The 14382-nt window shown below is 37.2% G+C and overlaps 1 protein-coding gene across 7 annotated transcripts in view; it reads right to left on the bottom strand.

Annotated features, from left to right (window-relative positions):
* Nucleotides 1-735: 735 nt before the first annotated feature.
* Nucleotides 736-14382, bottom strand: part of PPFIA2 (PTPRF interacting protein alpha 2) — a 503973-nt gene continuing 490326 nt past the window's right edge. For 5 of the 7 annotated variants that reach the window (XM_070370958.1, XM_070370960.1, XM_070370961.1 and 2 more), the window contains 4 exons: nucleotides 7981-8156; nucleotides 6831-6899; nucleotides 4658-4817; nucleotides 3406-3464 (listed from right to left, as the gene is read on the bottom strand). In XM_070370958.1, coding sequence (XP_070227059.1) covers nucleotides 3406-3464; nucleotides 4658-4817; nucleotides 6831-6899; nucleotides 7981-8156 — 464 coding nt within the window. Of the gene's footprint in view, nucleotides 1089-3405; nucleotides 3465-4657; nucleotides 4818-6830; nucleotides 6900-7980; nucleotides 8157-14382 lie in introns of those variants that run through there. The other 2 variants (XM_070370959.1, XM_070370962.1) reach the window with 1 other exon arrangement.

Raw genomic sequence — 14382 nt, 5'->3', positions numbered from 1 at the left:
TTATACACTATATATGTTCATCATTCTGTCTTTCAGTTATTTCCTCTGATAAGACTGACTTCAGGGAAGTCCCAACAAGGCCTTCTGGGCTAAAAGCTTAAAACATTAGACATGAGTCTGGCTAATGCCCTGTTACATTGACAGAAAGGAAGGGTTTCTGGGGATTTCTGTTTTTCCAGTGGAGATGACCTCAGACTCTGCAGTGGTTGAGTCACTGAACAGTGCTGCTGACGGCTGGCCGTGCAGGGTATTTGGATGAACGTGGGGTTCTTAGTAAAGAGGTTTTTTGTTCCTTGGTCCACAGGTAACAAGAGAAGATAATGTTTTTTCTTTATAAATATTTTCTTTTTTTTAAATAATTGCTTTGACTCTTGTAAACAGTTTGGCTTTGTTTTGTATTGAAAAGGAGATCGAGCCATCACAGTGCTATTTCTAAAGATATAGGACATCCCTGATTGCCTTTAAAGGTCTGTTTTTGGCTCCAGTTCCAGGTTAAATCACTCTTTTTTTACATGATCAGAGGCAGGTTTTCAGCTTTAAGGATTGACAGACTTGAAGGAGAACCATGTGGAAGCATGAAGCATGCTTCCAGGAAACATACCGATTTGACTGTTACAATTCAAAAACTGTAAAAATGGTGGAATGGTAAAATACAAACAGTACTTGGAATTGTCAAATGTTTGCACTCAGGACTCCATGAACCATATATTTTATTTTTAAAAAAATCATATTTATATCCATTTACATAAGACTTACACATTTAAAAAGAAATACATACACAGTAATACATAAAGGCCTAGTATATTACAATAAAACATGAAAAAACAAGTGGCTCCATTTCATAAAAGCATCTGTTGTACAGAATTTATGATGTGGATGATGCTTAGTATTCAAATGACTTGAGCATTTTCTTACAAGTGTAGTAAACTAATCAAACTTAATATCTGACTCCCCCCAGAATCACATTTTCAGTCAGTGAAGCATTACTTGTGGTTATTTCCTTGGAATCCAGTCTTCACAAAGGTTTTCACTGCTTGTCTTCTTGGATGGTAGTGCACTTTAGGTAGAGTAGACTGAAAAGACGACATCTAAAATGTGTAATGGACAGCGTTAGTTTACAGAAAGACCCCAGACTGGAAACTCTCCCTCTGCTATTTTTGGTGCAGTTCCATGCATCTTGCCCACTTTTGTCCTAAGAGATAATGAGTAGGGGATTATCTTGGGGCCAACTAATAGCTGTATGTAATTAATATTTGCTCCTCTCTAATTTTGTGCAGGCAAGTTTCAAAAATAAGATTTGTTCAACTTCATGGAAAGTATGGCCGTAATACAAACAAAGGTATTCAGAGAAAATGTCAGCAGTCCTTTTTGAAAAATGTATGGCTTGCTCATTAATACACTGAGCTGACTTTTTCCATGGAATAGATCTGTATTCTAACTTCTATGTGCTCTTCAAAAGATACCGTTGTTTAATAGTGACAAAAACAGTGATAATCAGTAACATAAAGAATCTGGGTCATCACAGATTCTTTCCAGTCATAATAAGGAAAAGATCACAATTACTATCCCAACACAAGAAAAATATTAACATTGGATTGGCCAAAAAGTTCATTCAGGTTTTTCCATCCATAAGGTTTTATGGGGGCTTCTTGGGTGGCGCTAGTGATAAGGAACACTCCTGCCAATGCAGGAGACAGAGGAGATGTGGGCTTGATCCCTGGGTCACTAAAATTCCCCTGGAGGAGGGGAAAATGACAGCCTGCTCCAGTATCCTTGCCTGGAAAATTCCATGGACAGACGAGCCTGGAAGGTTACAGTCTATGGGACCACAAAGAGTTGGACGTGACGGAGTGTGCGCAGACGTACATATGTATACATAAGATCTTATGGAAAAAGCAGAATGAACTTTCTGGCCAGCCCAATATGTTCTGAATTACGTTAATGACAAACGTGCTAATAGTTCCTCAAAATAGAAATTGGTCGTCCCAGGTTAATTTACTGGAAATAAATACATTTATCCCATTTAATGGTAAAAGCTAGGAAGTATGAACTAGAATGCCATGCACAAAATACAGACTGCAAATAGTTAAAGAGTAGTTCTACCCATCAGTTAAGAGCTAAGAAGCAAGCAGTACTCAATATATTAAATAGTCATTTGTGAATTAGTGATGTATTCTGCTCCTGGTAAATTGTTATATTATGTGTAGAAACTATTAAAAATGGTATTTTGGAAAACCTCTCATTTAGCCAAATTATTAATTGGATACTGTCATTAAATTTTTAATGTTAGGGTTTTACATTCTGAAATTACAACTCTTATCTGAAAGCTTTTGTTTTATCATCAGCAGTTTCAAAATAGTGACCCAAATAAGGCAGCATACCAGCTCCTATATTAGGCCCCGAAGACCATCAGTAAACCGCGTGGAGCTTTTAGTTCAAGGCAATGAATAAACAGCACAAGATGAGCTGTTCCTCTCCCCATCCCTGTGCACGCATTTGTTTCTAAATATTGCCCTAAAAAACATTTTTCCAAAATATCGATCCATTGTCCATGGTAGACTATTTTAGTAAAGTAGAGTTGTAGATTAAAAAAATGTCCTTGACATTTATACTCTAGGAAAACTTAGTTTTGCTAAAGACTGTTCTTTAATAAAACTTTGGAAGTAGGTTCCATCAACTAGTATTTCTCCAAGTACAAATACCTTATACCTTAATGATTATACAGCATGGTTTTCTATTCTGTCCACCATTGTTATAAAGTTATTTCACTTTGTTCCTATGCTGTATATCTGAGATACTTAAAATTCCTATGTATTTCAACAGATATAAATCATATTGATGAAAAACAACATACCAGACGTTCAGTTTTTCTCAGTTATATTTTTGTGTTTTTTTTAATATGAAATCACCTCCAAGTCATTTGCCTGTCTCTACTACTATTTTGACTCTGGACACCTACAAGAATAACTGTTTGCCTACTTCCGCTTCCCCTATATAAAGTACTCACTTAATAGTGTCTTATTCTATAAATGCCAGACTCTCATCATCAAATGCTATGTGCATCAATATAAAATGCTCCTAAAAAGTAGAAGCCAAGGTGGTAGCAATGCATTGATGTGAAATAAGAGAGTAACAGGCCTCCAACAGACAGGCCTTAAACCATAGCAGACAGACAGTGATAGAAAATCCTAGATGAAGAGTTACATTATGAAGAGGCCTTTTACTCTCTAGAAATTCAAAGGGGTTATTATTTTCACTTCTGTACTGCTAGGCCATACCAAAGAGTATCATGTATATATTTCCTAGTCTATGTAGGTTCCGTTTTTCTTTTTTTGGTGGTTTGTTTTTTGTCAGCCAACGAAAACTACTCACAGCAAGTCAGTGCTGCCTCCTTTGAGTGGCTTGTCAACATGAGTATGTACGAACAGTGGAGTTGTCTAACCTCTGCAGTCTTGATGAAGCAACTGCAAACGGAGAAAAGGGCTTTAGAGGGACTCAGGTGATGGAGTACAAAATTTCCGATGAGAAAGGTTTACTTTCCCTGCATAAAGGGATCTGGACATATTAATAGATCTTCTTTCTCTCAGACAGAAGCCACTCATATTCCTTTCCTTGAGACCAAGCTACTAATGAAAATGTATTCCAGTGTGAGTCAACTGAGCTTTCAAGTTGTATTCCTCCTAAGATGAAGTCTGTTAATAGCAACAGTTCCCTTGGGTGCTCCTGTTTTTGAAGCAAAGATTGCTCTTGGAGAATTCAGTACGATGGATTTTCTTCCCCTCCGACAGTGAAAAGCTTCTACACTCATTTTGATCATCTTAACTTCCTCATGAATTTTGATACTGTATCCATAATAGGAACACATTAGAAGAAATGTAGACCAAACTCACGGCTTACACTAGAACTAATGTTAAGGGCCATGATAGCTCCCACCTTACAAAGAAATAGTGATTTATAGGTGGTTTTCTCAGTAAAAGAGAGTGGGACTTTTTTGTTCAGTGCCTACCCAACAGACAAAACTTGGTGACTACAATTTCAGGGCTGTCTCTCTCCTCCAGAATGGCTGTTTTCCTTTGTGAAATATACAACACAAGTCTAATGTCCACAGAAGGAAATACTAATTGGGAAATTACTGTTGGTTTTGTGTTTGTTTAATTCTCTTCTCATGGTTGTGCTTGTTTATTTAAGGCCTTCTGCCTTGGTCAGAGATGAAAATATCTGATGAGTCCAAGTTTTTAAGATGAAATATAAAACTTTGCAATATTCAAGCATGTAGGGCAACAGTGGAGTTAATTTCCATTTATTAAGGACAGTTAGTCCAAATCCAAACTCTAAACAAATTATTTACTTGGTGAATAGAAGAGTAAAGAAACACAAATCATGCAGATGTTTTTCTTCCTAGATGTGGACATTAGCCAAAATTGTCCTTTTCAGGATTTAATTTTAAATTATTTTTTTAAATGTGAATAAAGTGCTGTGAGTTCATGCATTAGCAATTTACAAAAGAGAATAGTCTGATGAAAGCAAAGCAAACTTCAAGCAAAGCAAACCAACTTAAGGAAAGAGTCAATTTCAGAAAGCTGTGCAAGATCAGAGAATGATAGCATTTGCTAAACAAGCGTTTTACTTTGTAAGCACAAATGCAAAACTACTGTACCATCCGTTGTCATTTTCCTCGACTGCCCAGACGTTGTAGTTAACCTGAATCCAGCTGGCAGTGTTTCTGAGGACCCGGGCATCATGCTGATTCCATGTACTTCACGGGGAGGAAACTGCCTTCTCCAGGTTGACCCACGCCTGAAATTCTTGTCCTCACTCTGCCAGCACAGAGTTATAATTTGATGTAATGAAAACAAGTAAACTAGTCTAAGTGCTTAAAACTGTGTTCTTAGAAACACGTAACAAAGTTAATGAGAACGATAAGCAACAACATCACGGGAAAAGGTTTCCATGAGAGGATATTAAAGGATATGCTCTCTAATCTCAATTGAGGATATGCTCTCAGTGGCATCTATAGAAGCCCATGAGATTATTTCAGTGGGATATGAATAATCAGCTTCTCTCAGAAACAAGTCTGTTCTGGCTCTAGCTAAGTTGTTTAGATATTTCTGTTCACATTCAAAGAACAAAACCGAAATCAAGCACAGCAACAAACAAAACACTAAAACAAGAGACTAGAGGGTTTCAGTGATAAAGTCATGTGCTGCTCTTAAGAAAAAGAGGCAGCATATTTTAAAGGCAGATAGTTGTGTTCCATTTAGGCTTTTCAGCTTGTCCATGATTTTCAAGAAGCAACACTAGAACCCACAGAGACATGTACCTCAGCCTAGACCTCTGCTTCAGGTCAGTCTGTGTTTTAGAATCTAACACTATGACAGATCTTTAACAATTTTTATTAAAATTCCTTTTCTACCTTTTAAGTAAGGATAGTTGTATTTAAAAGTGTGTATGGGTTTATGTAGACTATCTTTCTGTTTCAACAATTAAGAATAAAGATTAAAAGCAGATGAAAACTATTTTGTACAAAATATATAAACAGCAAGGTCCTACTATATAGCACAGGAAACTGTATAATAATAATATATCCTATAATAAACCATAATGGAAAATAATATGAAAAGAATAGATACAGAACTGAATCACTTTATTGTACACCAGAAACCACAACATTGTAGATTAGCTATACTTAAATAAATTTTTTAAAAAGGACTAAGGATTGAAAAGATTATCCAACAAATTATAAAATTAAGGTCAGTTAAATAACTTTTTTTGTTTTTGTATTTACAAGCATTTATTTTTTTAATTTAAATTTATTTATTTTAATTGGAGGCTAATTACTTTACAATATTATATTGGTTTTTAAAAATAGTAAATATTATCCTAATCGCACAGGAGTAAGAATTTTAGGAAGCTAGTTGAGGTTCAGACCGTAGAACTTGTCTACCTCTAACCTCCTCCACAAAGGACAAGCTTGAGTTTTATAAAACCAAGATCATGTTCCCTGCCCATTTGAATGTGGTATTACTGTGCCATTTTAAGAATTTCGGGGTTCACTCACAAAGCTATTGTAATCAGCTTTTCTTGACAGCTTAGAAACACCTGCATTTTGCAACGCATAATTATGCATCTCTGTATTTTCCACCTCATACTCAGATTTTCCTCCCCATTTCTTCCAGAAAGATCTTTGAAAACCTCAAAAGGACTATTAAAATCCACAGTTCATCAGTGCACAGAGTGTGATAAAGTCCCTGGTATTCCTTCATCTCAGGAGGCTACTTACCTGTTTACTATTTTCAAATCATTTAAACATGCATATACGATGCATAGAATTTCTCATACTCAATATAGCTTTCAATTCCTATGACTGTTAAAATGTTACACATATGTTTTTAAGGAAAACACAATAACAATATCTAAAATAAAGCTTCCCATTTATTGAAAGCAAGTTTTCTGTTTCTTTAAATATCCTAAAGTTTCCTGTGAAGATAAACTGGTATTTAGAAATAAGCACATGCCTTACTGAAAAGCTGAATTTACCAGGACTAGTGTTACCATTACTTATAATTTAAAAAATGTTGCTCAACAGTATTTTGCTTTAACAACTCATGAAAAATGGCTGATTCTGAATTATTTCTTACTGTATCTAACTGTTGATATGATAATACTTAGGAATTCATAAAGTTCTTTTCCAAATCAAATGAATAACAAATATCTAAGTGGAGGAAATTCTAGATTCCATCTATACAAGCATCTGGAACACTTGAGCAGTGGTCCTTGAAAGCCATTTTGCTTGCACTAAGGCCCCTTTTGAGTGACAGACAAGGACTTACTTCATCCAGGCGCCGTTCGGTTCCCAGAGCCAGGAGGTTATTGTACTCCCTTTCGAGAATCTGCCTTGCCTGTTGACATCCAATTACAGTTACCATCACGGAAGTCACAGTTTATTTGAAAAAAATGATAGCGATTATATTTACCTCCGAAAATATCCTAATACCCTGTTTTATTTATAAGGGTCTTATTTTTTTGTCCTCCATATATAAGCCATTGTAAATTTTAACTATAAACACAAGGAAGGACAATTTTCTTTAGTGTGGACAGCGGACATATAGCCTCGCCTAAATATCTGAGGTAAAGGGGTTTGACCTCACTTATTACTTTTTCTAATTGAGTCCTTGATGTAAACTTTGAAATATGTAAAAATGAATTGGAAAGTAAAGTTAGACTGCCATACTTTTATCAAATCTATGCAGACAGTTCTCAAATCTGACCAAGGATCATCATTCAGGGAAACTAGATAATTAGGATTTCTGTGTCCTCTCTCTTGATATCTGATTTCTTAGGCCTGTGATGTAGATTGCAAATTTTCTTTTAAATTTTTAAGGAGCTCCCGTGATTCAAATAATTACCCAGGCTTGGGAATCAATGGCAAAAAGCAAAGCTGCTTGTCTGTCTAATTCAGACATGTGAATAGAAATGACTGGCCCACAGAGAGGCAGAGACTAAAGGCCATCTGTCAGGGACATTACTTGGGGGAATCTGGCATTCAGGTGGGAGGGTGGACCACATAACTTCTAAATCCTGTGCTGCTTCATTTTATGATTTTGTTTTGGCTAGAAATCCAGTAGCTTAAAATTAAAGCCCCAGTGACATATTTCAAAGGTTGAGCTAATGCCCATTAAGAATCATGAATACACAACTTTTTTTTTTTTTCCCGAAAAGTTTACTTTGTCCTTATGTACAGCTTCTGTGGTGGCTCAGCTGGTTAAGAATCCACCTGCAATGTCGGAGACTTGGGTTAGATCCCTGGGTTGGGAAGATCCCCTGGAGAAGGGAACAGCTACCCACTCCAGTATTCTGGCCTGGAGAGTTCCATGGACTGTACAGTCCATGGGGTCGGAAAGAGCTGGATATGGTGGAGTGACATTCACTCTCACTTATATAAGCTAGGACACAGCACAACTGCAGCACAGAGGGGCTTGCCTGGGTGTTCTGTGTTGGAATCTGTAGTAATAAAGCTAAGCTGCTGTAGTCAAAGTTCTCATCCAGGGCTATCAGTGAGCCATGCACACCACTTTCAAGAATATTATTTGCATATTCTCGAAGTCCAATTGCTTGTATCCAGCGAATAACACGATCATTGCTCCACACCAACACATCTAGGAAAAGAGGTGCAATATTTTAGGCTTCGGTATTTTGCATAATAAATAAAAAACTGCTAACTAAAATAAGCCAAGAGTGTCTGGCCAGATCATCATTTATGCTGACTTCTTTATCTACTTCCTAAGGCACCTGGCACCCTTGTGTTACACATATTTACTGTCTGAATAACTATACTTTTAGCCTAGAAAAATTCTGTCATTTTAAGAGTGCTTATTATCACTGAAATGAGAGCATTTCCATCACATGGAACATAATGTCTCAAAGCATTTCTTGTTTTCATTCTCTAGGGGTCTGTATGAAGTTCAGTGCTTTTACCACCAGATGGAGACATTTCTTGATCATCTGAGTTAAATTCGCCCATTCCAGTCCATTTTAGTTCTGCTGCTGCTACTGCTGCTGCTAAGTCACTTCAGTCGTGTCCGACTCTGTGCGACCCCATAGACAAAAGCCCACCAGGCTCCCCTGTCCCTGGGATTCTCCAGGCAAGAACACTGGAGTGGGTTGCCATTTCCTTCTCCAAGGCATGAAAGTGAAAAGTGAAAGGGAAGTCGCTCAGTCGTGTCCAACTCTTAGCGACCCCATGGACTGCAGCCTACCAGGCCCCTCCGTCCATGGGATTTTCCAGGCAAAAGTACTGGAGTGGGGTGCCATTGCCATTTTAGTTCACTGATTCCTAAAATGTCGATGTTCACTCTCGCCATCTCCTGTTTGACAACTTCCAATTTACCTTGATTAATGGACATAACATTCCAAGTTCCTAGGCAATAGCAGTTACATCCACAACTGGGTGTTGTTTTTGCTTGGGCTCTGTCTCTTCATTCTTTCTGGATTTATTTCTCCACTGATCTCCAGTAGCATACTGGGCACCTACCGACCTGGAGAGTTCATCTTTCAGTGTCCTATCTTTTTGTCTTTTCATGCTGTTCATGGGGTTCTCAAGGCAAGAATACTGAAGTGGTTTCCATTCCCTTCTCCAGTGGACCACGTTTTGTCAGAACTCTCCACCATGACCCATCTGTCTTGGGTGGCCCTACACGGCATGGCTCATAGTTTCATTGAGTTAGACAAGGCTGTGGTCCATGTGATCAGATTGGTTAGTTTTCTGTGATTGTGGTTTTCAGTATCTCTGCTCTCTGATGGAGAAGAATAAGAGGCTTATGGAAGCTTCCTGATGGGAGAGACTGACTGAGGGGGAAACTGGCTCTTATTCTGATGGGCATGGCCATGCTCAGTAAATCTTTAATCCAATTTTCTGTTGATGGGTGGAGCTGTGTTTCCTCCCTGTTGTTTGACCTGAGGCCAAACTATGATGGAGGTAGTGAAGATAATGGCCACCTCCTTCCAAAGGTCCCATACACACACTGCTACACTCATTATTAAGAAGAGGTGGCAAAAATACACAGAACTATACAAAAAAGATCTTCATGACCCAGATAACCATAACGGTATGATCACTCACCTAGAGCCAAACATCCTGGATTGCAAAGTCAAGTGGGCCTTAGGAAACATCACTATGAACATAGCTAGTGGAGGTGATAGAATTCCAGTTGAGCTATTTCAAATCCTAAAAGATGAGTCTGTGAAAGTACTGCACTCAATATGCCAGCAAATTTGGAAAACTGAGCATTGACCACAAGACTGGGAAAGGTCAATTTTCATTCTAATCCCAAAGAAAGGCAATGCCAAAGAATGCTCAAACTACTGCACAATTGCACTCATCTCATACCCTAGCGAAGTAATGCTCAAAATTCTCCAAGTCAGACTTCAACAGCACGTGAACTGTGAACTTCCAGATGTTCAAGCTGGATTTAGAGAAGGCAGAGGAACCAGAAATCAAATTGCCAACATCCACTGGATCATCGAAAAAGCAAGAGAATTCCAGAAAAACATCTACTTCTGCTTTATTGACTATGCGAAAGACTTTGATTGTGTGGATCACAACAAACTGTGGACAATTCTTCAAGAGATTCTTCTTGAGAAATTTGTATGCAGGTCAGGAAGCAACAGTTAGAACTGGACATGGAACAACAGACTGGTTCCAAATGGGGAAAGAAGTACATCAAGGCTGCATATTGTCACTCTACTTATTTAACTTTTATGCAGAGTACATCATGAGAAATGCCAGGCTGGATGAACCACAAGCTGGGATCAAGATTGCCAGGAGAAATATCAATAACCTCAGATATGCAGATGACACCACCCTTATGGCAGAAAGTGAAATAGAACTAAAGAGCCTCTTGATGAAAGTGAAAGAGGAGAATGAAAAAGTTGGATTAAAACTCAACATTCAGAAAACAGATCATGGCATCTGGTCCCATCACTTCATGGCAAATAGATGGGAAACAATGGAAACAGTGACAGACTTTATTTTGGGGGGCTCCAAAATCACTGCAGATGGTGACTGCAGCCATGAACTTAAAAGACCCTTGCTCCTTGGAGGAAAAACTGTGACTGACCTAGACAGCATATTCAAAAGCAGAAACATTACTTTGCCAACAAAGGTCAAAAAAGTCAAAGCTATGGTTTTTCAAATAGTCATCTATGGATGTGAGAGTTGGACTATAAAGAAAGCTGAGCACCAAAAATTGATGCTTTTGAATTGTGGTGTTGGAGAAGACTCTTGAGAGTCCCTTGGACTGCAAGGAGATCCAGTCTATCCTAAAGGAAATCAGTCCTGAATATTCATTGGAAGGATTGATGCTAAAGCTGAAACTCCAATACTTTGGCCACCTGATGTGAAAACTGACTCACTAGAAAAGACCTTGATGCTGGGAAAGATTGAAGGCAGGAGGAGAAGTGGATGACAGAGGATGAGATGGTTGGATGGCATCACTGACTTGATGGACAAGAGTTTGAGTGAACTCCGGGAGTTGGTGATGGACAGGGAAGCCTGGCGTGCTGCAGTCCAGCGGTTCACAAAGAATCGGACACGACTGAATGACTGAATTTACTGAACTGGGGACATTTCTTATTTGTGTCGATATACAGCTCTTCTGTCAAGACAGCAAGATGAGAGTTTAGTATGGTTCTTCATCAGAGTGGTTTTCAAACTACTACCTAATTATTACTTATGTACTAGAAGAAACTCTTTTTTCATCTGAAGCAATAAGTCAGAATAAGATAGAACAGACATTGAATAGTTTAATACTTACCCTACTATTTTGTCAACCCACTATTTCTCAATTACATATTAATCCAAAAATCAATGACTCTCAAGTCATAATTTTTTTTTTTCCTTTCAGGTTGAAAAGCAGTATTTTACTGAGGTACAAATACTTTGAATTTTATTTTCTAAAACTAAAACCTTTAGAGAAAAATATTAGGTACACCTTTATTTGGACCAAAACACATCAAAGTATCAAAAATATCAAAACATATCAAAAGTTTTATCACTTTTTCCTCATTTTCTTTCATTATGAGTGACAGAAATACATCAAAATAGAAGTACCAGATTGTTTCATATTTTAAGAACTTAGGGGAAATGAGGGGGAAAAAAAAGTTTTTCTCAATCCTGTAGAAAGGGAAATGTAGTCCATAGTTTACTAGTACAGTAAAAATAAGTTTTCCTTACTTATATATTTTTTTCTTTCTGAGTGAAATTTATACCTTATCCACAAAAAGTATAAAGAATACATTGAGAAACATTCTTCAACTGCTTATTTTCCAAATTATCTGCAAAAATCTTAATATTATTTTCTTCTTAATGTGTGTATGTAGTATTTATACATGAATTTCAAAAACATTATACTAATTGTATAATACATTAATTAATCACCAATTTAGGATTTCTTGTATAATATTAAAGCAGTTAAGTGATACCTCAGCACCAGGCCTTCATGTCCTTTCTAAGTCACGAGCCTCACTCCAACGGTAACCAATATTCTGACTATTCTCCCCACAGGTTAGATTTGTCTGATTTCTTAGCATTTTATAAATGAAATCATGCAACATGTATTTTTGTGTCTGTGTCTTTCACTCAATAGTTCTCCCATGCTATGGTTATTTTCATTGCTATTTAATATTCCATTGTATGATTATGCCACGATGGATCCACTCTACTGTGGATGGAAATGTGGATTCTACTGTGAGTTAAGAATAGCGCTGCCTTGAACACTCTTATTTGTGTATTTTGGTGTATATTGTGAATATATATACAGCTATTGAGTAGCCAATGATAGAATTGATGTCATGTTATATACATACAGTTAATGTTAGCAGATATTGCTAAATAAATACCCACTCTCACAATTTAAAACACCCAGTGCTACAGGCTTACCTCTCAACACATTTCTCTTTTTCTCAAGATCATGGCCTCTCAAGGCTTGGGTGTTTCTTAGTTGCTTTCTGCTGCCTTCAAACAGCTATTTATTGATTGATCTAGTTTTTCTACTTGTTCTTGGTTGAAGATTGATCTGATTGAATGTATTCCATTTATAGTCAGAAGTAGAAATTCCTCAGATTAGTTTGTATTCTTTTTGTCTCTGCCAATCCACAGCGATGGTAAAGTATTTGCATATGAATCTGGAAGGCATATCTACTTCACATACCTCTACTTAACTTCAATTGTGGCTTGAACAATCTTCAAGCAAACAATCTTCAAAGCAAAGCCCCTAAGAGTCTCTTGGATTTGGTTTAATGAGAAACATCTGAGGAAAGACTCAAAATGCCCACTTTTCAGAATCACTTTACTATATCCTGCTCCAGCCTAGGCAGAATGAATTTCTTCAGGAAGTAGGATGTTTATTGTCTCAGAATTCTAGCTCTTTCTTTCCCCATGTCTTCAGCAAAGCAAAGGACTTCAGTAATGATCTTTACTATCTAAGGACATTTTATATTATGTATGTTCACTGGGTCTCCCTGGGTCAGTCCTAAAGTATATGTGTTCCTCTGTGTTCATTAACTTTTTCCATTGAGGTGTTAGACCTCAGAAAACAGGATGTAAGTTGGTGGTATTATATTTTGGTTACATTGGGTTCGATCCCTGGGTCCGGAAGATCCCCTGGAGAAGGCAATGGCACCCCACTCCAGTACTCTTGCCTGGAGAATCCCATGGAGGGAGGAGCCTGATAGGCTACAGTCCATGGAGTTGCAAAGAATCAGACATGACTGAGTGACTTCACTTTCACTAATCAGTTACTATAGTTCTATCTACTGATTATACCACACTGTATGTCAAAAGTTGGGTAGGTATGTATGGTTGGCAGTAACAGTTCTGTAATTATTTTTACTAATGGCACAACAGTTCAACAAAAATGTCGAGTTCTCTTTATGCTAAACAAATTTGTAAATAGAAAGCGTTCTTTTCTAGAGCTGGGTTTATGTTTTGTTACTCTATGACATATATAGTTACCATATTTCTATAAATATATGTCTATCAAAAATTCTATTAACATACTTGTAGCTGTTTATGAAATAATATAAAATAATTTATTTACAGGCTGAAGGTAAATAAGATACTAATCCCAACTGCTCTTCCTCAGAACATTATAGGTTTTTTTTTTTTTTTCATATTGTAAATTAGATCCCATTCTATAAATCTGTTTTGAAGCAAAACTTATGCTCTGACTTTAAAACTTTGTAAGGATCCTCTTGACCTAAACAATAAATGGCTAAAGATCAGTGTTGACGGTTTCCTAGCAACAAATTAAATGCTTGTAGATCCTTGATATGCACATGGTCTCTTCACTTCAGAAAGCTGTTTATTAAGGTCAAGGTTAATTAATACTTCAGATAATAACAGAGACCCCCTAGTCACAGTCAAGAGTTATTCCTGTAAATGGTATCAGATCAGTCATAGGAAATGGGCTATTTTTATGATCTCACTCAGAGCTACATCACACATGGAGTTGCCTGTGTATAATCACGGTGAATCATGGCAGTTTTTCTCAGAGTTATGCTTACAATTGCCAAGTACTAATATAATATTTGATGTAGTGCCAAAAACATCTATATCTGAAGCATTCCGTGGTGAAACCAAGCATAATAAAATCTAATTGGAAAACAGTACTTCAAAAAGAAAACCAGAAAGGCATGTCCCATGGTAAAGTCTATTTGTGTGCTAAAGCATCTTTTGTTAGGTTAAACACAGACTTCCTTCTGGGGTCTTTCTTGGCCAATTAATCCCCAAATTTCAATTCACCTGAACAGCAGTGGTCTAAAGATAGCTTGCAATTTCCTGGGTCCCCAAAACAAAGTGAAATCAAACAACTCAATTTTGATAAT

Source organism: Bos mutus, chromosome 5, assembly GCF_027580195.1.
Source record: "Bos mutus isolate GX-2022 chromosome 5, NWIPB_WYAK_1.1, whole genome shotgun sequence".
NCBI classification, from domain to species: domain Eukaryota; kingdom Metazoa; phylum Chordata; class Mammalia; order Artiodactyla; family Bovidae; genus Bos; species Bos mutus.
The sequence above is the reverse complement of the archived record's forward strand: the minus strand, read 5'-3'. Positions and strand labels throughout refer to the sequence as shown.